The sequence below is a fragment of the Symphalangus syndactylus genome, chromosome 4, assembly GCF_028878055.3.
Source record: "Symphalangus syndactylus isolate Jambi chromosome 4, NHGRI_mSymSyn1-v2.1_pri, whole genome shotgun sequence".
In the NCBI taxonomy this organism is placed as follows: domain Eukaryota; kingdom Metazoa; phylum Chordata; class Mammalia; order Primates; family Hylobatidae; genus Symphalangus; species Symphalangus syndactylus.
The window spans coordinates 65,334,392-65,358,194 of NC_072426.2; the positions used below are offsets into that span (position 1 = coordinate 65,334,392).

A 23,803-nucleotide genomic window follows, 5' to 3' on the forward strand; every position below is an offset into this window, starting at 1 on the left:
CAGGCTCCCAGGCCGAGTGTTCTTGTCATTAACTCAAAAGCCAAATGCTGGTATTTCTGTTCTTACTTGCTTGATTGTTTGTTTACCAGCTCTCGACATCTTCAGTGTCCACTTGGTTACTAAAATGTTTCCTCCTTAGCCCAGTGTGTAGGCACGTGCCTGTAATCCCAGCTACTCAGGAGGCTGAGGCAGAAGAATCTCTTGAACCTGGGAGGTAGAGATTGAAGTGAGCCGAGATTGTGCCACTGCAATCCAGCCTGGGCAACAGAGCGGGACTCTGTCTGAAAAAAAAAAAGAAAGAAAAGAAAAAATTATCCAGGCATGGCAGTACTCACCTATGGTCCCAGCTGCTCGGGAGGTTGAAGCGGGAGGATCACCTGAGCCCAGGAGGTTGAGGCTGCAGTGAGCCATGATCACGCCACTGCACTCCAGCCTGGGCGACAGGGAGACTCTGTCTCAAAAAGAATATAAAAATAATAACAATAAAATAAAATGTTTCCTCTTGATCACAAAAAAAAAAGGATATAGTTCGATGCAATCATGTCTGAAACAGGATACGTGTGTCATGCGTCCCTGAGTTCGGGTTACCTCAATGACATGACGATTTACCTAATCTTTGCTTTTTCATCTGCTCTCAATTGAAAAGAAAGAAACCATTAATTATATTGAAAGATGCTGACTTGTAAGCTTCTCCCCTCTCCTGGCTCAGGTCAGTTGCTCAGAATGCACCCAGCAAAGATTGGCTGAACAAAGACGGGGAGATGTTGTGAGTCCCACTGATGCCCTTAACACTGGGCATTGTTCAACTTGGGGTCATTTGTGAAAATGATGGGAACGCAACTTCCTCACTTTACAGGTGAGAAAACAGCCTCAGAGAAATGCTGGGATATGGGATATGAGTTGGTCTCATAGCCTGTGAGTGCCAGAGCCAGCTGGAATCCAAGTTTCTGACTCGCAGTGACTCTTATCCAGCAGGACGTATTCTTCAGAGGCCATGTGTTGAAAACAGGTGGGGTGGGGGCTGCAGGCCATACCATTAGGAAATGGGGGGCATGTCCTCTGGGTGGTTCCTAAGCATTTGGATGTTACAGCCCTGCCTTTCTTTATTCTGTTGTTCTAGAAGCTCCAACATGGTGTGCTTTTAAGGCAGATATGGCCACAAATGAAGCATATTCACATGACTGCACTGCCTTTCTGGATGAAACAATTTGACCAAACACCGGTGTTGAGACAGTTGGCAATTTGGGCTTTGCCACGTGGTGGGAATGACACGATAAATATATTTTGATATGAATTAAGTAAAGATCTGTCTCTAATCTTGGGCTGTATGTGAACATTAACTGCCCAGTGGATACTGGGGAACTATAAATGTCTCCGTCCAACTCTGTTCGACTCTAATTTTTTTTTTTTTTTTTGAGACGGAGTCTTACTCTGTCACCCAGGCTGGAGTGCAATGATGTAATCTTGGCTCACAGCAACCTCGGCCTCCCGGGTTCAAGTGATTCTCCTGCCTCAGCCTCCCAAGTAGCTGGGATTACAGGAGCCTGCCACCATGCCCAGCTAATTTTTATATTTTTTAGTAGAGACGGGGTTTCACCATGTTGGCCAGGCTGGTCTCGAACTCCTGACCTCAAGCCATCCACCTCCCTTGGCTTCCCAGAGTGCCGGGATTACAGGCATGAGCCATGACACCCGGCCTCTAATTTTCTTTAAAGACTGCCACTGGGTGGATCCCATTTGGCCCGGTGAGATCTACGGAAAAGAGACCCATTCCTGCCCTCATTTTTGGTGTCCACATCCGGATTTACTTAAACCCCACCCAGGTTGCATTTGCATAGTAATGAAAAACCGGTATTTTCTAGCTGTGAATCACACTTCAAATCCTGAGCGGCTGTCTGTCAGGGGTGTGACAGGCCTGCTTGCTGGGAGAATGGACGAGCTGGTTGTGGAGCGGGCGGGTCCCACCACCCGTGGGCTCAGCACTCGACTGCTCCCAGAACATTAAAGGTCTGGCTGATGTCCCATGCCACATCTGGACATGAAGACCCATGTCCGCCCTTCTGTAGAAGGGCCAAGGAAGAGAGGAGGCGTCACGTGTTTCTGCTGTGGGGGGCCCTTCCGAGCAGCAGACAGGAGCAAGGTACAGGAGTGGCCTGATTCTGGGGGTTCCCTGCCCTCCCTGGGGTCCCTAAACTGCTGTGTGATATGTTTCTAACTACCTGGACAGCTCACTCAAGAGTCAGTTGTTCCCAGTCGCTTCTTGCTGAGGATAAGCCAAAGAGGGCCGGGGGCCAATCTGGTTTCTTTCAAGTGAAATTATGCTTCTCAAGCAGAGAATGATTGCCCGCAGCAGTTAAACCTTGTTTAATGATAATTAAATTGCTTTTCTTCACTTTGAAAAATCTCTTAATTTTCGGTACTAAGGCAGGAAGCATTTTTCTTTGATTCTGCAGGATGTTTCTAGGTATGGTGTAATCAGTTCATCTTACCTTGCCGGACTCTGAAAGAATGAGTGTGTGGGATCAGATTTAGCAATGCCTCAAAGGTTAGAAAGCCGAGTGCTGCCGATTAACTCAAGCTCAGATGACAAAACAAAAAAAAAAGCTGCTTTTCTCCTCACTTCTCCCTCTGGTTCTGCCTCAGTACTGTGCTCAGGAGTTCCTTAAAGCAGGCACAGTTGCCTGCGGGGCTGGTGTGTATCACCTTTGCAAAGTGCAGATGAGGTCTGGCATGTACCATCTTGTTCTTGCCTGACTACAGCTCTGCACACAGCCAGTGTTGATCTGGCTTGGAGCCCACAGTGGCGATCCTTGGAGTGGAGGCAGCAGAGACCTCAGTTCTTCCTAGTGCTTGAGAAGTTAACCAACTGTCTTTCCCATGAGGAAAATGTTTTGGGACTATGGAAGCAGAGAAGAGACTTTGCCAAAGCCCATAGAAAACAAAAAGCAAAGCCTCGAGAATGAAAACCCCTGGCCCTGGAATGAGTGCAGGTGATAAGGCTTGCTATCTGATGCCTCATTCCATGTCTCTGGCTTCCCACTGCCTAAATTAAGATGTCCTGGAAAGAAACCTTGGGAAAAAAAGAGCACAGTCCCCATATTTGGAGTACAAGTAGAATGAAGGAGAAAATGTGATTTTCCTGAAGGAACAGAACCAACTCTGGTTTTCAAAAGCCTTAGTTTTACATTTTAGTAGAAACTATTTGCAGTAGGAGGATTTGCTTTGTGTGTGTGTGTGTGTGTCTGTGTCTGTGCGTCTGTCTGCTTTGCCTTATTTTGGTTCTGTCCATACCACTGCTATCTCAGTCTTTGAGGTTGATTTTGCAGCCCAGAGTGTTTCGTTCAGATGTCTTTGTGTTGAGGTGATATTGAGCCAGCAGCCAAAGAAATGCATGGCCAAGATATGGAATATTTGGTCAACAGGGAATAACAACAAAGTGGGATGCCTCATAAGGTCATAGGTCAGTGAAAACAGCTGCTAGCCATTTATATGGAGGAGAGAAGGAAGGCCTGGGGAGTTGGAAAGACTGAAGGTATTTTGGACTGAGCAGAGCAAAGGGATTTAGGGACATAAAATGTATGGAACAAGAAGGTCAGGAAAACAATTTTTTTTCAAAGGTAGCATGAATAGAGTGAGGTAAGAAAACCCATGGCCATGGTACTGGTGGCCTAATGGGAAAAGGCAGTGTAATGACTTTTACATGGAGGCTTCAGTTCTGCCCTTCGTACTGTTGAAGGGTATTCTGTTCAGAGAGGCTCTTTAGTTCCTACTTGGTTTTCTAATGGCTTTAAAAAACTTTGGTGTATTGAGGGAATGGAAAGAAAGATATTTACTTGAGAAGTGATTGGCAAGAAGTGCCAAGCTTATTCCTGAGAAAGGATGGAACAGCGTGGAGGGTGGAGGGAGGGTTGGAACCATACTCCAAATTCCCCTGAGGCCCACACGTGTTCACCAGATGTCTGCAGGGAGCACAGATCATATGTGGGGCCCTTCCCCTTTCTCATTTTCTTTTTTACTCTTAGATCCTAGATCAAAATGAGTCCATGATTCCCTCATCCCATCCCAAGACCCTTTTCTAGTTGTGTTACCACCTAGTGAAGTCTTCCGAGTCTTGATTTGAGAATCAAAACAAACTCAGATCAAAGTCAACCTCAGGGAGTCAGAGAACACAGAAGCTGAAAGATGTATCCAGCCTTCCCTAAATGGCAGACGAGGACACTGAGGCTGGGAAGCTCAGGTGACTTATCCAGGAGCGTGCTAGTACTTAGCCAAAGACCTGGAACTGGGACTGAAGCTTCCTGAAGACATATTCCTGCCCAGAGTGCATGACCCTGCTTGAGAAAGTGCAGAGGGACAGTGACAAGGCAGGATAACATAGCAGTCCCAGCGACTTGGGCACCCATCCTGACGCTTCCCCTAGGCCACAGTGTTTTATTTTCTGATAAGCCCAGACCTGAGTCGGGTCCTGCCTCCTAACTCCTTTCTCTTCCTTCAGTGGGCCACAAAGGTTGCCACAGAAGCAGAGAGGGGTTCCTCCCAGGTACATATTTACCAGTGCTTGTACCTTGCTCTTTTAAAAACTCTTTAGCCAGGCATGGTGGTGCATACCTATAATCCCAGCTACTTGGGAGGCCGAGGTGGGAGGATCACTTGAGCCCAAGAAGTCAAGGCTGCCGTGAGCCATGATTATACCATTGCACTCCAGGCTGGGTGGCAGAATGAGACCCTGTCCCCTCAAAAAACCTAACTTTGATGAGGACTATATTACAAGTGTTATATGCCAGATTCTGGATGGAGAAGGGAAAGTGATTGTAGGCAAGAGAATATTACACTCGGTTGCTGTGTTCTCCAAACCCAAATGCATTGATACACACAGACCCACAGACACACACACACACAGACATGAGTGAGACAGGATATTTGAAATCCTCAAATTTCCTTTTGAGGATTTTGGCTTTGAAAATCTGAGGCTAATAGTTGGAGGAAGTGAGGGGTGAATGTGAGAGAACAAATGTGTAACAGATACACCCTGAGAATCAGGGCTCATAAATAAGGAGTAGAATCTATTGCACCTAAGCCTTACTACTAGCCTAAGCCTTCATACTAGAGCAAAACCGTGTGCAGACAGCACACAAAAGCAGCCCCTGTCACTCAGGGGCTTACTTTTTTTTTTTTTTTTTCTTTTTTTGAGACGGTGTCTCGCTCTGTCGCCCAGGCTGGAGTGCAGTGGTGTGATCTCGGCTCATTGCAAGCTCCGCCTCCCGGGTTCAGGCCATTCTCCTGCCTCAGCCTCTCCAGTAGCTGGCACTACAGGCGCCCACCACCAAGCCCAGCTAATTTTTTGTATTTTTTAGTAGAGATGAGGTTTCACCGTGTTAGCCAGGATGGTCTAGATCTCCTGACCTCGTGATCCACCCGCCTCGGCCTCCCAAAGTGCTGGGATTACAGGCATGAGCCACCTCGTCCAGCCAGCTTACATCTTAATGAGCCCACAGCTGCCTGTTGACCTGGTGTCATCACGAAGGTGATCGCTATTTCCAGCAAGCTCTTTGTCCCTCAAAGCCCGGGGCTCAGGGGCAGCTCTTGGAAGACGAGCCACTGGTTCCAGCGAGGCACATGGAGAGAGGTTAAGCTGCTTCTATCCTGTTCAACTGTGATAAGATTCCAGCGAAAATCAGCATTGAGGGCCTCAGGTGTTTGCAGGGGACTCTGGAATGTTAGAAAAACTAGAGGGAGGGGTCTGCCTTTGTGTCTGTTTGTGAGCGTGTCTATTCAAGCAGGAAAGGGGAGCACAGATTTTTACAAAATAGACGTGGGCAGTTTCTTATAGTCTTGCCTAACCAAAACCACATTTGCCAGAGATTACTTGGAATTACCCTAATAGGTGCTTTGTCAAAATACTTGGTGCTGGCCAGATGTGGTTCACACCTGTAACTTCAGTGCTTCGGGAGGCTGAGACGGGAGGATTGCTTGCGGCCAGGAGTGCAAAACCAGCCTAGGCAACATAGCAAGACCCTGTCTTTACAAAAACAACAACAAAATTACCTGGCTGTGGTGGTATGTGCCTGTGGTCCCCACTCCTCTGGAGGCTAAGGTGGGAGGATTGCTTAAGCCCTGATGGTTGCAGATGCGATGAGCTATGATTGCATCACTGCAGTCCAGCCAGGGCAACAGAGCAAAACCTTGTGTCTAAAAAAAGAAAACAATACTTGACAGTGAAAGCGAGTCCTGCTGAGGGGTCCCTTCTGGAAAGTCCTGGAGCCTGGAACTGAACTCTGTGATTCCCCTGTACCTTCCCCCTGGGAGCCTGAGCACCCTTGAAGGTGACAGACACGGGGGAACCTGTGTCCTGTGGGATCACTCCTCTCAGTCCTTCTCTACCACATAGAGAAAGGGATGGATGGGAAAGAAAAGCCAGCAAACCTCCACTTCCTTCCTCCTCCCCACTGCCAGAGTGGAGATTCTTCTTTATTCTGTGAAACTGGATTCTGAAAGGCCAAACCATTCCATCTGTTGTGCTTTGGCACAATTGCTCAAAAGAGCTCAGGTGTCTCCCTTTGCAATTTCCCCATGGCTTAAAATTCAGTCCAGCAGATCTGTCTCTTGTAGGAAATAGAGGGGCTTTCCTTATGCTTGTTTTTCTCTGTGAAGAAACATAAAGCTTTAAGTTTTCGTTGAGAGGGCCTAAATTAGGAAGGAAAGATTATTTAAATCAAAGCACTCTCATTGTAGAGTTATAAGCTTGGATTTTGTGTGCATGCCATGCTAGCTCAAAAAACAAAAGTTGAGAGTCAGAGCTCTTTGAAGGATGAGGAAGGGGACCCGGGAATGAGTGGCTCTGCTTCAGGAAGCATGTTTTAATGTGTGTTCCTAAAAAAGGCTTTGGAAAAGTGGTTTAGGAAGCTTCTGGGCTAGGAGAGACACCATGAAAAACAAAACACAAAGTATGTGAGTCGGTTATGATCAGTTGTGCCATAATCAACATTTCAGTTGTACAGTAGTTACACTATGAAAAGCACAAACATATTTAAAAAGACAATTTTGAGGCCAGGCATGGTGGCTTATGCCTGTAATCCTAGCACTTTGGGAGGCTGAGTCAGAAGGATCAATTGAGTCCAGAAGTTCGAGACCATCCTGGGCAACTTAGTGAGACCTCATCTCTACAAAAAAGAAAAAAAAAAAAAGCCAAGTGTGCTGGCACATCCCAGCTCCTTGGGAAGCTGAGGGGGGAGGATCACTTGAGCCCAGGAGTTCGAGGCTGCAGTGAGCTATGATTCTGCCACTGCACTCCAGCCTGGGCAACAGAGTGAGATCATCTCTTAAAAAAAAAAGGAGACAGATAATTTTGAGATACAACATAGCCCACTAACAGCTTCATTTAGACATCATACCTTTTGTCTAGACGAAAGAACCTGTTAAATACTGGAAAGTTATATTTTTTATCTTGTTTTCACCTGTTCTGTCTGTGAATAGAGATGTTTGTTCTTCACCTAGTTTATATGACTGTCATGAGGAAAGGTGACATAATAATGGGTTCATAGTATTGGAAGGGGGAGGGCAAAATGCCTGTTTACAAGAGACCCAGTTACAGAGCTTTGTGAAGTAAATACTGAATGTCAATTCTAGGTAATGATCCTCAATGTCACAGGTACCTCATGTATTAATACCTCTCTGCCATTATACATATGTCCTTCTCCAAATGATGGCTCTTTGCTGTAAAACTTTGTCTTCTTAGCTGGTTGTGTGGAATTTGGCCCCTACCCTCCACATTGTCTTATAGGAGTGTATTTAGGCCAGGTGTGGTGGCTCACGAATCTAATCACAGCACTCTGGGAGGCTGAGGCGGGTGGATTACTTGAAGTCAGGCATTTGAGACCAGCCTGGCCAACATGGTGAAACCCTGTTTCTACAAAAATACAAAAATTAGCTAGGCCTAGTGGTGGGCTTCTGTAATCTCAGATACTCGGGAGGCTGAGGCAGGAGAATTGCTTGAACCTGGGAGGTGGAGGCTGCAGTGAGCCGAGATTGCACCACTGCACTCCAGCCTGGGTGGTAGAGCAAGACTCTGTCTCAGAAAAAAAAAAAAAACATTTAATCTGGTGCTGACCTCTTGTACACTGATTTTTTTCATTGTTTAGATTGGAAATATGTCCTGAGTTCTAATTCTGTATTTGGGACTTGGTAACTGCTTCTCTCCCAGGCTTCGATGGTTTAGATGGTGAAACCCCCATGGGGGGGATGTAGGTGATCCTCTTGTTGGGGGAGAAAGAGGGTGAGTGACTGGGGGGTGGGCTACTGTAACCAGTACTCTGAGGATAGGTGCAGGGTCACTGATGACTGGGAAGAGTTGGAGGTCCTGCCACCATCTATTTTGCATGGGAAGGACATTTGCCTGAGCTAAGCCATGGGAAAAATCTAAATTTAGGTACCTGAGCTCTTCACAGCAACTAAACCAAGACACAGTAGACAGAATGGTTTGACCTTTCAGAATCCAGTATTTTACATACAAGGACTCGATTTCACAGAAAACCCTTCTCAATGCTTATGTGTACATGAAAAGAAAGTTTGACCTGCAGGAATCATTGTAATGTATCAGATCCATATCACAGCTCAGTTATTCCCAAGCATTCAGGGAGGAAAAGCCAACAAAAATGATAAAAGGAATAAAGGAATTGGGTTGTTATGGAAGAGAAAGCTAAAGGGGATTTATTCGAGGTCTGGAAGGCTATGACGGGTTGCATTCAGATGTTATCCACATGTACACAGAGAACCACACAAGGACTTCAAGGTGAAATAGTGGCTGATCAAGTCCTAGGAGTCTGAGCAATCAAACATTGGCATGTGTTACCAGTTAAGTAGAGAAGTTGCTGCTGTTTTAGAGGCTTGATGATTGTCTGTCTTTAAGAGTCAATATTGGCCCGGCGCGGTGGCTCACGCCTGTAATCCCAGCACTTTGGGAGGCTGAGGTGGGTGGATCACAAGGTCAGGAGATAGAGACCATCCTGGCTAACACGGTGAAACTCCGTCTCTACTAAAAATACAAAAAATTAGCCGGGCGAGGTGGCGGGAGACTGTAGTCCCAGCTACTCGGGAGGCTGAAGCAGGAGAATGGCGTGAACCCAGGAGGCGGAGCTTGCAGTGAGCCCAGATCACGCCACTGCACTCCAGCCTGGGCGACAGAGCGAGACTCTGTCTCAAAGAAAAAAAAAAAAGAGTCAATATTTGTGGGAGTCTCAATTTAAGGTGCTAGGTAAATTGGAAGTTCCATCTGAGGTTTCTTTCAAGATAAAATGCCTTATAAAAGTATTATAAGTCCACCTGGCCAACATGGTGAAACCTCATCTCTACTAAAAAATACAAAAAAATTAGCTGGGCACGGTGGTGGCTCATATCCGTAATGCCAGCTACTTGGGAGGCTGTGGTGGGAGGATTGTGTGAACCTGGGAGGTGGAGGCTGCAGTGAGCCAGTATCACACCACTGCAGTCCAGTCTGGGTAACAGAGCAAGACCCTGTCTCAAAAAAAAAAAAAAAAAAAGTAAGTCACTTCAGTATTAGGGATGAGGGCCAAAGTCCACTCACGTATAAAAATACCCCTCAGAGGAAGACTTCTGTGTGTGTCTCATGCACTACTTTATGCTGTCTCTGAGTTTGTTCATTCCAGTTTTCCTGCTTTTCTCTTCCAGACTTGGGCTGATACCAGAGATTGTGGATTGCCTGCAGGGCTTCATCCCCTTTTCTCTGTGTATTTAAATACTCACAGAAGCTTAGCAACTATGCATAAACTTTCCAGTTGTACTTCCTTAATAATGATTACTGCTACTCTTTGTTGGTAGCTGAGGGAAGTGTCTGTATGGAGGTGGCTTAGAATTGACAATGTGCAAAATTCCAGGCCATTTCATGGGGGCTAGGGGAAGGCTTGGAAATAAAGGCTTGGGTCATTCCCTCGTTCTTAGCTCTTGAAGGAAACTCTTGCAACACCATGCTGCTGTGTTATCATCTGCCTGGGTTTCATCCCCAGGATAGAACGGCATGAATGGTGTCTTTACTGTCTCACAGAAGGAACACTGGGTTCTTGACTGCCTGCCATCTCTGTCTCATCTTGACTCCCCAAAGGACATTTTAACCTCTCAATACCTTGTTTTGCAGCCAAAGATATATTATCTCTGTGTCTCCCATATGCGTTCTGGGAGATTAACCACTAAGCATTTTGCTTTTTAGGTGTGAGGTGCTGTTTCCTTCTAAGACCGGTATTGTTTCTGACTAACTTTATCCAGTTGAGTGGGGTTGTGTCTGTATTTCATGTTATGAGATGCCTCTAACATTTTTATTATGAAAATAATTTTTGTGTCCATTGAAAAGGTTTAGGAGGAGTATTTAAGTTTTGTAGGGTAATTATAGATACTCTATCAATCATACATTCTATCTTTTTAATTTTTTTCTTGAGACAGAGTCTCGCTCTGTCACCCAGGCTGGAGTGCAGTGGTGCGATCTTGGCTCACTGCAACCTCTGCCTCCCGGGTTCAAGTGATTCTTCTGCCTCAGCCTCCCAAGTAGCTGGGACTACAGGCACGTGCCACCACACCAAGCTATTTTTTGTATTTTTTAGTAGAGATGGGGTTTTGCCATGTTGGCCAGGCTGGTATTGAATTCCTGTCCTCAGGTGATCCGCCCACCTCAGACTCCCAAAGTGCTGGGATTCCAAGTATGAGCCACCGCGCCCGGCCCATCACACACTCTAAATCCATACAACGAGTACAGCAGGACTTTTCTTTCTGTGTTTTGCAGCAAGCAAGTTGGCAGAACATATTATCAAATAAAGGTCAAAACTGTGTTCAGAGAGCTGGAAGTTCATTCTTTTCCTGTTTTTGTTGTATGTCTGAGACATGCAGAGGGACAGACAAAAAGATGCATTTAAAAAAGAGCTGCCAGGGAACAAATACCAAAATGGAAATTTGGGAAGGGGATGGACAAGGTGAGACAAAGCAGACAGACTCAGATTTTGTCAGATCGACAAAGTTGTGTAAGCAGGTGAAAGGGGAAGTCTGTGATAACGTGTTGGACTAGTAAGACTAGCTTTAGAATTTAAAAAAAAAAGAAGAGGAAAAAGAAAAGAAAACACACACACACAAACAGAGGTGCACAGAACATTCCAGGAAACCATTGAACTGTGAGTGATAACATGTTTCCTTCTTTTCCTTCAAAGATTTGTTTTAGAGGATAGCCGGGATAAGAACTTGTGCTGAAAAAACAATGCAAGGGATTTGTAAAGAACCAGGGAAACGAATGATCTGACAGGCCATTCGTTATCACCAGCAGTTTTCTTAAGTTCATTTAACCTGAACTTACCTACTTTTGTGGTGGTCGGTTGGTCTTTCTTTCTTTCTTTCTCTCTCTCTCTCTCTTTCTCTCTCTTTTCTTTCCTCCTCTCTTTCTCTCTCTCTCTTTCTCTCATTCTCTCTGTCTCTTTCTCTCTCTCTCTCCCTTTCTCCCTTTCTCTCTCTCTCTGTCTCTCTTTCTTTCTCTCTTTCTTTCTTGTCTCACTCTGTTGCCCTGGCTAGAGTACAATGGCACAATCATAGCTCACTGCAGCCTTGACTTCCTGGGCTCAGATGATCCTCCCACCTCAACCTCCTGAGTAGCTGGGACTACAAGTGTGTGCCACTACCCACCACACCCGGCTAAATTTTTGTTGTTGTTGTTTTGAGGAGATCAGGTTTTACCATGTTACCCAGGCTGGTCTCGAACTCCTGAGCTCAAGCAATCCGCCCACCTTGGCCACCCAAAGTGATGAGTGCTAAGATTACAGGCATGAGCCTCTGTGCCCAGCTTGGATATTTCAAAGACATTAGCCATGGCCTTCGTGTTTATCTGGACTTGAGGGCTTCATACCTTCGACCATAGGTGATGCTTAAGTTGGTCTTTCACATGGTTTCAGATCCACCAACATTTTAATTAGGTCAATAACGATCATCTTCATAATGCCACCATGTATGTATGTAGTCCTTTGGAGACTATTTTAACATCCTTTATAACTGACAACACTGTGACTTTCATCCTCTTCTTTGCTCACGTGCCTTAATCCCACAACAACATGTACTGCCGTGTAGAGAAATATTCCTCCTTCCCCTTGGCTTGCTTTCTTAGCTTTGTCTGTATCCCAAGACAATATCTGAACAAAGGCTCTTCATTCTTGGTGCAACTCAGAGTTGGCAGAGTCAAAGGTGAAGGGGCATTGGGCAGCCGGCCATAGCGTCTTCTTCCTCTCTTAATGTCTTTGTCTCTCCCATCTTCGTGTGGACATTTTCTCTCTCCTTCTTCTCTTTTTCCGCCCCTCACTAAAAAAAATAGGATAACTGTTTTGAACTGGGCTATGCTAGATGATAGATGTACAGGGGTCAGCAAGATGGGCAAGGTTTCCATCTTCATGTATATTAAAGTTTGGAGGGAATAAAACATTAAAATAAATAGTTACAAGGGTGGCGAGTAGTAAAGAAAAGACAAGGAATGTTTAGCAAGGGGGACTGACATAGTGTAGAGGTGGGGTGAGGAGTCAGCGAAGTCTGAGTAAGTAAATTCAGACAGAAACAAAAGAACTACACTCTAGATTTCCCGTTCGAGGAAGGGAAGGGGAAAGAAATAAAATTCCGAGGAGAAAAGGGCAGAAGGATACTTTGTTTTATACAGAACACTGGAGGCCACAGTGTAATCAACGTCAAGTTTGTGTAACTGCAAAGACTGACCTTTTTTTTTTTTTTTTTGAGACAGAGTCTCGCCCTGTCGCCCAGGTTGGAGTGCAGTGGTGCAATCTTAGCTCACTGCAACCTCTGCCTCCTGGGTTCAAGCAATTCTCCTGCCTCAGCCTCCTGAGTAGCTAGGATTACAGACATGCACCACCACACCCGGCTAAGTTTTGTATTTTTAGTAGAGACAGGATTTCACCATGTTGACCAGGCTGGTTTCGAGCTCCTGACCTCAGGTGATCTGTCCACCTCAGCCTCCCAAAGTTCTGCAATTACAGGCGTGAGCCACCACGCTCGACCTAAAGACTGATCATTTTTTATCAGTTGTCCAAATGCTTCATCTTTTCTCCTTCCCTGATACCATTGCATTCAGCCATGGTGCTGAGAAGTGAAGCCAGCTGGACGTCCTGGGTCGAATGGAGACTTGGAGAACTTTTCTGTCTTACAAGAGGATTGTAAAATGCACCAATCAGCACTCTGTAGTTAGGAATGTAAAATGCACCAATCAGCACTCTGTAGCTAGCAAGAGGATTGTAAAGTGCACCAATTAGTGCTCTGTAAAACACACCAATCAGAGCTCTGTAAAATGCACTAATCAGCACTCTGTAAAACGCACCAATCAGCAGGAGTCTAAAAGTAGCCAGTTGCGGGAGGATTAAAAAAGGGCATTCTGATAAGACAGAAATGCAATTTGGGAGGGGACAAATAAGGGAATAAAGGCTGGCCACCCCAGCCAGCAGTGGCAACCCGCTTGGTCCCCTTCCATGACGTGGAAGCTTTGTCATTTGCTTTTTGCAATAAATCCTTGCTACCGCTCACTCTTTGGGTCCGTGCCATCTTTAAAAGCTGTTAACACTCACCACGAAGGTCTGCGGCTTCATTCTTGAAGTCAGTGAGACCACGAACCCACTGGAAGGAACCAACTGCGGACACAGTGCTACCTACCCACATCTTCTCCTATGGCTAGATGGCAGGAATCCACAAACGTCTGCCAGGATAGTATTGTGATCATGTTACCAGCTATAATTGGAGGTGAGGAGTTTGGAGTAGAAATTTGTCGGTTTTTATAATAATGAGGTTAAATTATTTATAGCTTTGTGTCTTTCCTCTACTCCATAAGTATAATTAATTTTATTAGGCATCTATTCCTAAGAGCCAGGAATTCACATAGCTGCTGGGAAGGTGAAGATTTATAAAGACCACTTGTAGTCTTTCAAGGAGTCTGTTGGCAGAGACTGGCATACATAAAACAAATGGAATACATATTCTATCACGAATATGGGTAAGGTCTTACAGAAACCCAGAAGAGGAAAGAGTTCTCCCAAGGTAAGGGAACCTAGAAAAAGTTACAAAACAGAAAGAGCTATCTATCTATCTACATCTGTATCTATATCCATATATCTATATCTGTACCTATATCTATAGAGATGGAATCTTGCCATGTTGCCCAGGCTGGTCTTGAACTCCTGGCCTCAAATGATCTTCCTTTCTCAGCCTCCCAAAGAGCTGAGATTACAGGCATGAGCCACCATGCCTGGCCCCAAGAAGGGATATTTGAGTTGATCCTAAGAGAATGATAGACTGCTGATAAAGCTAAATAGACTTTTTTAGACAGTCCCATTACTTTTGTATTTTGTAGTTAATGCTTAATATGAGTAATCACGCTTTAGAAAGAGAAAGCACCAATCAAAACAAGCCTATTTCCTTTTCACCTGGGCATGGTACTTGGTATGAGTTGGCCTAGAAACAACTTCATATTCTACTCACACTGCTGCATGGTTTGCCTAAGAGTACTCAATAGATGGAATATTGAAATTTGGGTGTGGGTTAAATTTTCATAAATCAAATTTCATTTCCCATTATCTTACATCTAATTAAAAAGATGATGTGCCTTCTGACCCTGTAATTGGCAGTGGTAACTGGCCCTTTAACTCTGTTTCCCTGCCCTGCAGCTCCTGTCTCCAGCCATTAGTTCATCATCTGTACACTAACAGTAAGCTATGTGGGCAGGCATTATTTTAAAAAATACACACAAAGCTGTGTGTGAATGGCAAAGGAATCGGAGCAAGTCATTACTCTCTAGTTCATTTGGCTAGAAAGGTCAGGTCGCCTATATTGACTTTTCATGAAAACTAGGCAAACTAGTAGTTTTCATGCACAATATGTCAGCAACCTGTTACATTTGAAATTCTTTTTAAATTAGGGGGGTGAATGGTGTAAAACTTCACTATATTTTCTCCCTGCCTGTTAATTGACTTGCTAAGCTCCTGCCAATATATGTCCATTTTAAAAAGGATTGTGGCTGGGTGCAGTGGTTCACACCTGTAATCTCAACAGTTTGGGAGACTGAGGTGAGAAGATCACTGGTTTGAGACTACTCTGGGCAACAGAGAAAGATCCTTTCTCTACAAAAAAGTAAAAAATATGAGGCGGCCTGTTGGCACACATTTGTAGTCCTAGCTACTCGGGAGGCTGAGGTGGAAGGATGACTTGAGCCCTGGAGTTTGAGGCTGCTGTGAGCCATGACCGTGCCACTGTACTCCAGCTTGGGCAACAGAGTGATTCCCTGACTTAAAAAACAAAAAGATTGCTTTAAACATTCATCAAAAAACAGAGCAAATTCACTTTGGCAGAAACATGAAGGCTAATACTTGAATCCAAGCACCCACTCCCTCTGGGCTTACCACACTGAAGGTAAAATGAGTGGGGTTGGTTTTTCTCCTCAAGAAATGTTCTGGGACAGTGAGTCATTGGTTTTTGTTCTTGCAACCCTTCGTCATAAAACAGGTTTGGTTAACTCAAGAAGTTCTAGGAAATGTTCAAACAATGCAGATATTTATCAAGGGGCATTTTTAGGAGTAGCAGAGTGTCAAGAAATCAAATTGACATCTAGTGGCAACCCTTCTAAAGATTGGGGCCCCATGCTATATACAATGCTAAATTTCCAATTCTGTGATTGGAAAAGACCATGAGAAGGCCTCTAGTCTCTTCCCACTACCATCATCTGCAGCAGGCCCACACCACCCAAATCAACACAGGTATGGAAGAGTTGCCCCCTGCCACAGGAGTGGGCAGTAAGTGTTAGAACACAGATTGCTGAGTTCTGGTTCTCAGTCCACCCAAGTCTGGTCTGTTTCCCTAACTGTAGAAGGAAGGTGTTAGAAATGGAAAATCCTTAATATATTCTTTGATTTTTTCAAAACAGAATAATTGATTTTTATCATCTTTCTTAGTATACCTTTCACGTTCTGCACAATTATTCTAGATTCAAACTGAAGATTGTGGTTCATGTCAAGAGTCAGTTTGGTCACTGAACACTGTCTCATCCAGCTGTGGGACACTCATGTGAGCTTGGTCATAGGTGGCTCATCTTCCCCCACTTACTTGGTTTCCATAATGCCATTCTCTTGGGCTGTTAGATAAAATATTTACAACCCATCCCTCCGTCATCATCAAAGCAATTTATATGCACAAACTCCACTGTCACTAAATCACATGAATGCATCCATCTTTCTTATTTTCATCTTTTTGAAAATTAGCCAGCATGAAAAATAACGGCAATCGATTAAGCTATTGCATTGTGAAGAGTAGCTTAGATTTCTTTCTTTCTTTTTTTCACCCTGTTGCCCAGGCTGGAGTGCAGTGGTGCTATTTCAGCTCACTGCAACCTCTGCCTCCCAGGTTCAAGAGATTCTCCTGCCTCTGAGAATCTGAGTAACTGAGATTACAGGCACCTGCCTCCACACCCAGCTAATTTTTATTTTTTATTTTTTTTAGTAGAGATGGGGTTTCACCATGTTACCCAGGCTGGTCTCGAACTCCTGACCTCAAGTGATCCACCTGCCTTGGCCTCCCAAAGTGCTGGGATCATAGGCATGAGCCACTGCACCCAGCCAGATTTCTTTCTTTTGATGATATCTGGGAGTAACTTTGGAATGTGTCCCCCCACCTACATCATACAGCAATATTTTTTTGAACTACAAAGCACACCATATACTTCACTATTTATTCTGCTGAGGGGAAATGGGTGAGACTGCCAGATTTCTATGAGAATTACAGGGTTTTCAAGTCATTATGGAGAAAATGATTGAGGTTCAGTGTCATTGGAAAAAGCATATTCTTAATTTGTCTATAATTTTTCCTTTAATTGGTAGTTTGGCTCCATTTTCAAAGTACTTTTGAAGCTTTCTTTTCCAATTTGGCATCAGAGTTATTTTTCTAAGTGCCATTCAATTTGGGACTTATTTTCTATTTTGATTGACATAAAATATGTCATTCTGAAAGGAAAAATATCAACACAGTTTTTGAGTAAGAAACGCAGTAATACTGAACTTAGTAATCACCTCCCTAGGAGTGAAATTTCATGGTCATATATATGGAAAAAACCTCACAATATAACAAACATGCTATCTGAATCTTGATTGAGATTCCACATCATAAGTGCTAATTTCAGTTCTGACTATAACCAATTCATTAGTTTATACTTACTCTTTACTAAAGGAATAAAGAGTAGGAATAGGATGGGTGCGGTGGCTCACACCTGTAATTCTAGCACTTTGGGAGGCCGAGGTGGGTAGATCACATGAACCTGGGAGTTCAAGACCAGCCTGGGCAACATGGCAAAACCCCATCTCTACAAAAAAATATAATAATTAGCCAGGCATGGTGGCATGTACTTGTCGTCCCAGGTACTGGAGAGGCTGAGGTGGAAGGATCACCTGAGCCTGGGGAGGTTGAGGCTGCAGTGTGTCAAGATTGTGCCACTGCACTCCAGACTGGGTGACAGAGTGAGACCCTGTCTTAAAAAAAGAGTGAGAATAATGAAACTGAACACACGCAGGCCTTTTAACAAACTTTCCCCCTGTACACAGCCCATTCTAGCTATATATATTTCTTGGTCCCAGCCTCTTCAAATAAAAATTGTTTTATTCAAAAGTATGACCTGGCCTTATACAAGATAAGATAGCCCTCATTGCCACTTTTATGCATCTCCATTTTAGGTTGGTTACAAGAGGCACAGAGAGACCAAAGCCCATGGGGACGCTTATCAGAGTGGGAAATTGAGTGGGAAGGGTGGACTCGGGAGACAACCTGACATCTCTCTACTTGAAGCCTAGCAATAAGGTTCAAAGTTTCCTCATGCCTTCTTTTCCCTTCTCTCTACATGATTAGGATCCCATTCCTGTAACAGATAGCAATGTGTTTATGCAGTAAAATTAGATAAGGGAGATTACTAGGGAAGTAACCACTCAGGGATGTCATGGGTGCTCACTGCAGATCCAGGTTAGTAATAAGAACTCTGGACCAGTAGCCAGGAGAGCTTGGATCTAGATCTACTTTCTAACCCAATGTCTGACTTTTTTTCCACTTAATTTTTTTGGCCTTGGTCATCTTATCGGAAAAAATATTCAAGTTGCACAAATAATTAAATGATTCCTGAGTTTTCATTCAATTCTAAAACTTCTCAACTGAGCAATCTGTTATTGAAAGGAGAGTACGAGTTCCAAAAGCTACTCTAGGGAGCTCTGCAGTCACCACGCCATTCCATTATTGTTGGGAACAAAATACTAAGGTTGACTCATTGTCAAAGCCACATTCTACTCAAACTGAATGTACATAACTCGAATTCTAGCCACATTCCAACCAAACTGAGATAGCTATTCAAATAGTCATGGATTTATTTAATAACTGACTTCAAAATTCTTTACTTCTTTCAAGGTGGCATTAACAAGTATCTCAGAATTTCAAGAGATCGGTTTTCACGTGCTCTTCAATGATCCCTGTGAAATAAATCATATTCAAGGGTTTATTTTCCCTTATGAGTTATTCGCCTGAAGGAAGAATTCTTCATTTCTTTTTCTTCTAAATGCATGTTAGAATAAAGTCTTCTTTGAAAAGTCTTAATGAAAAGAGCAAACGTGGAATAGCATCCACCCCAGTTATTTCTCTGGTCTCTGCACTCTGAAAATGAAGTCTTAGACAGCAGAATGTCAGGGGACTCTCATTGCGTAAAAGTCTATGCCCTTCTGCCCCTTGGACAGTTATGGACAGAAGCCTTTAAGAAGAAAATTAAGACTAGTTAATTTTCTGTGAGTTACTTTAGCAACACTACATATATGAGGGAGAAAAAAGATGGCATTTTCTGAATGAATGAGATGCCTCTTCTTTTTGCCCAACTCATTGGAGATCAGGATAGAGAAAAGGGAAAAAATTATGTTTATAGGCTGATAAATTTCCCTATGGTTACTACCAAGAGATCAGACTCTTATTAACATTTGCAAAGTGTGAACAGAGAAGAACATCTGAACAATAAGCATAGATTAAGTATTCCTCTTTCCTTCATTCCCTTTCTTCTAGTCATATTCTCAAGACAGTCCAGTCCAAAGAACGATCTTCTTTGAAGTTAAATATACCCTTGCTACTTTCATTACATTATTATTTTTATGTTCTTCCTTTTGGAGTACTGAAGGTAAATGACATGGCAGAATCTGTCCCAGTCCAGTGAGGGTGTCACATAAGAGGCCCTTGGCTTCCCTCTATGCATAACTGGCCTACATCACATCTTTAATTAGAAGTCCAAGTTATTGGCTGGGCACTGTGGCTCATGCCTGTAATCTGAGCACTTTGGGAGGCTGAGGCGGGTGGATAACCTGAGGTCAGGAGTTCGAGACCAGCCTGGCCAACGTAGTGAAACCTGTCTCTACTAAAAATGCAAATATCAGCCGGGTGTGGTGGCACGCACCTGTAATCACAGCTACTCGGGAGGCTTGAGGCTGGAGAATTGCCTGAGCCCACGAGGCAGAGGTTGCAGTGAGCCGAGGTCGTGCCACTGCGTGCCAGCCTGGGCGACAGAGCAAGACTCTGTCTCAAAAAAAAAAAAAAAAAGTCCAAGTTACTGTTGCAGGGATTGGGACATCTTGCCTTTCTCAAGTTGAGCAATATTCCCAAATATAAAAATGTAGGATCTTAGTCCAACCAGAGCAGATATTTGGTGTAGGGCATTTTCTGATGTAGTACCAATGAATTAGACACATACCTCAAGCCAAAAAACAACCCGTATCCAGTAAGTAATAAGGCAATGATTTACATTTCACATATTACCAGAGTAATGACTAATAGCACACATGTATAAACTGAAAAGTGACCGATGCTTATTTTCAGATGGGTCCAAATTTATTGGATAATTATGGAGAATAATGAATGTTTTCTGAGAGTTGGTAGTAAGAAAATATTGCCATTGCTGGCCAGGCACAATGGCTCACACCCGTAATCCCAGCACTTTGGGAGACTTGAGGTCAGGAGTTCATGACCAGCCACCTCAGCCTCCCAAGTAACTAGAACTACTGGTGCATGCCACCAAGTCCAGCTAATTTTTTTTTTCTTTTGAGACGGAATCTCACTCTGTTGCCCAGATTGGTTATGTTCTCCAATCTAAGTCCGGTGGTTAGAAATTGTCAAGTTCTCACACTCACAAAAAAAGTAAAAAAGATGAACCTGCTACATCTAAATATACTTTGTTGTTTTCCTACAAGTCCTATTTTACATACTTATGGCATTTTTGCTGCAGTTTGAAAATACAGTCAATTCTTGTTATTCACAGTATTGATGTTCTATAAACTTGCCCTAAATACTGCGTTAGTGAGTCCTGAATTTATTAGTTAATACTGAATTTCCTAGTGGAAATACAGGGTTAGGTTCCTGTGAGCGTTTGGTTACATTTTTATCAACCAATCAACAAAAATCCTTATTTTACCTGTGTTTTTGTTTGAAGATACCTTTTAAAATATATATATTATTGATCCATTAGCATTGAATTAAGCTTATCTAATGCATTTATTTTTTGTGTAAGGCATATCACAGCCTTCTTGAGCCTAGGAATGCCGGACAGTACTTCCACACCATACTTAAGGGCCATTTCCTTTTATTTCTCATTTTTAAAATTTATTTTCTTTTCTTATTTAAAGAAAAAATTTGTAGATGCTGGGTCTCGCCCTCTTGCCCAGGCTGGAGTATAGTGACCCAGTCACAACTCACTGGAGCCTCAAACTCCTGGGCTCAAGTGATCTTCCCACCTCAGCCTCCCAAGTATCTGGGACTACAGGCACACGCCACCATGCCCAGCTAATTTTTTAATTTTATTTTTTTTGTAGAGGCAGGGTCTGGCTATGTTTTCGAGGTTGTAATTCCCCAATGAACATGACTACTATATTCCAGGCTGGTCTTGAACTCCTGTCCCAAAGCAATTCTCTTGCCTTCACCTCCCAAACTGCTGGGATTTCAGGCATGAGCCACTGCACCTGGCTTGGACCATTTTAAATCGTGAAATCACTCACAGACACAGACACGCACGCAGGTGCACACACACATACACAAAGACACAAAAATGCGAAACTTGTGGCACTAAAAAGACTGTGGAAAGGGTGCTTCTTTACAGTATGAAAACTGAAACAGAAAGGCAGAGTGTTGTTTAGTTAAACACCACCTGAAGACATGCTTGTTGGGAAACTCCAGTTGTCCACTGTCCTGCCATGTCCGTGATGACTGCAAACATTCAGGAATATTAATTTGCGGGTCACAAACAGATTTTAGGTGATGGGCATGTTTACAAATACAGAATCTGCTAGTAATGAGGATTGACTATAATGATTTAGTGGTCTCAAGTATGTTTTTTTTCTCATTAAGCCTTTGCTTAAGATGCAGGCAAGATTGATGCTGTCGGTTTGGTGCAAAAGTAATTGCGGTGCTTGCCGTATAAACGTAATGGCACACACTGCAATTACTTTTGCTCCAACTTAATACTTGGCTTTATTGACTTTTAGCATCAGTGCAGTTTGGTTAATGATAAAATTTTCCAAAGCAGTGTCTCATCTGCAAGAGCGAACTATAGCAAGGGCCCTGGCCATCAGTTCTCCCTTCTGGTCTTGATATTCCTTTCTAAACTGTCTTTCCGTACCCCTCCCTCCAGTGGACTTGGTGATGTTGCATTAAATAGCAGAGAGAAGGAAACTCCTCCCCAGTCCTCACTGACCATTTCTCTTTCTACTCAGTCCTGCTCAGAATATAGAAGAGAAATTGAATTTAATTCATAAATTCAGCAGCTTGAGGACTGTCGGTTTTGTCGTTATTTAGTGAAATAGTAATTGAACTGGGCTACAAGGTCATTGGAACCTGCTCTTTCGTTTCATATTATTTTACATGTTATTATTCTAATAAGAGTACAAATGGAGTTTGATGCCATTTGCTGATCATCCATCTTATTGATGCCATTGAACAGAACGCAGAAACACAAAGGGATTTGTAAGGCATTTCAGTTTTGATATCCTTTGAAAAATGAAAGTCTTTTCAGAAACGCAAAAGACAAAATGACTTAGAATTCCATCTCGTTCTGCCTGGTTTGAGAGCATCCCTTGCTATTCCTTAGATAGCTGTTAATAAGAATCCTGAGGAAATCTGTGTTTGAATTTAAAAACAAAAAATTTTTAAGAGACAGGGTCTCGCTCTGCCACCCAGGCTGGAGTGCAGTGGCACAATCATAGCCCCTGTAACCTTGAAGTCCTGAACTCAAGTGATGCTCCCACCTCAGCCTCCCTAGTAGCTGGAACTACTGGTGCATGCCATCAAGTCCAGCTTTTTTTTTTTTTTTTTTTTTGAGATGGAATCTTGCTTTGTCACCAAGGCTGTAGCGCAGTGGCGCGATCTTGGCTCACGGCAACTTCTGTCTCTCAAGTTCAAGTGATTCTCCTGCCTCAGCCTCCTGAGTAGCTGGGACTACAAGCACGTGCTACTACGCCCAGCTAATTTTTGTATTTTTAGTAGAGACAGGGTTTCACCATATTGGCCAGGCTGGTCTCGAACTCCTGACCTTGTGATCCATCGCCTCAGCCTCTCAAAGTGCTGGGATTACAGGCATGAGCCACCACACCCAGCCAAGTCCAGCTAATTAAAAAAAAATTGTAGAGATAGGGTCTCCCTGTGTTGCCCAAGTCAAATTCCTGACCTCAAGTGATCCTCCCACCTCGGCCTCCCAAAGCTCTGTGATTATAGATGAGCTGCCATGCCTGGCCTTAAATTTTTCAAAAGCCTTTAAACCAATCTTAAAATGTTTTATCCTCTTAGAATCATGTCCATAGTTTTATAGCTTGGAAATTCTTGCTCTTTTCAAATTGCGCTTTAACTCTGGCCTGATTGGAAGGTGGCAGCTTTTCAAATACAGGTCATGGCAGCGCTCAACCTGGATTCCTCAGTTGCAGAAGACTGCTTTTGCTAGACTGCTGAATTTACTTCCAACTTTTCAGATGTTTCTGAGGTTGACCCTGGTGTGGTTCCCACTCGAAGTGGAGCAAGCAGGTGGGTGGCAGGTCTCTTCTTAGAGGCCTCCTAGAGGGAAGCCTTGTGAGTGGGATGGGGGACAGGTTGCCCTGGGGGAGCCCAGGAATGGGGAGACAGAAGGCTACCTGCTATGCAGATGATATGGTTTGGCTGTGTCCCCACCCACATCTCATCTTGAATTGTAGTTCCCATAGTCCCCACATGTCGTGGGAGGGACCTGGTGGGAGGTAATTGAATCATGGCGGTGGTTTTCCCCATGCTATTTTCATAATAGTGAGTGAGTTCTAATGAAAGCTGATGGTTTTATAAGGGGCTTCCCCTTTCACTGGGCACTCATTCTTCTTGCTGCTGCCGTGTGAAGAAGGACGTGTTTGCTTCCCCTTCAACCATGATTGTAAGTTTCCTGAGGCCTCCCCAGCCCTGCAGAACTGTGAGTCAATTAAACCTCTTTCCTTTATAAATTACCCAATCTCAGGTTTGTCCTAATCGCAGTGTGAGAATGGCCTAATACAGTAGGTTTTCCTGAGTCCTCTGTCTGACTCACCCTCTGACAGGCAAAAGACAGTGGCAGCACTGCCAGCAATCAGCTGGGAACTTCTCCCCTGTGATAGAAAGCAGTGCTTGCTGGCTTCCCTTTGTGATGCTTTTGGACAGCAGGTCTATGGACTTATGCATTTTGTCCTTTGAGGGCGGATGCACAGTCTGTGCAGCTCGAGGACGCTGTCATGGGTGA

At 43.8% G+C, this 23,803-nt stretch overlaps 1 protein-coding gene across 19 annotated transcripts in view; it reads left to right on the forward strand.

The window, feature by feature from the left end:
• The window catches only part of KIAA1217 (KIAA1217 ortholog), an 888,358-nt gene that overhangs the window by 588,270 nt on the left and 276,285 nt on the right, over positions 1–23,803 (forward strand). For 2 of the 19 annotated variants that reach the window (XM_063637258.1, XM_063637266.1), the window contains exon 1: positions 23,285–23,464. The exons of 14 other annotated variants lie outside the window; for them this stretch is intronic. In XM_063637258.1, coding sequence (XP_063493328.1) covers positions 23,459–23,464 — 6 coding nt within the window. In that variant the 5' untranslated portion in view covers positions 23,285–23,458. Of the gene's footprint in view, positions 1–1,667; positions 2,141–23,284; positions 23,465–23,803 lie in introns of those variants that run through there. 3 more of the 19 variants (XM_063637264.1, XM_063637265.1, XM_063637257.1) reach the window with 3 other exon arrangements.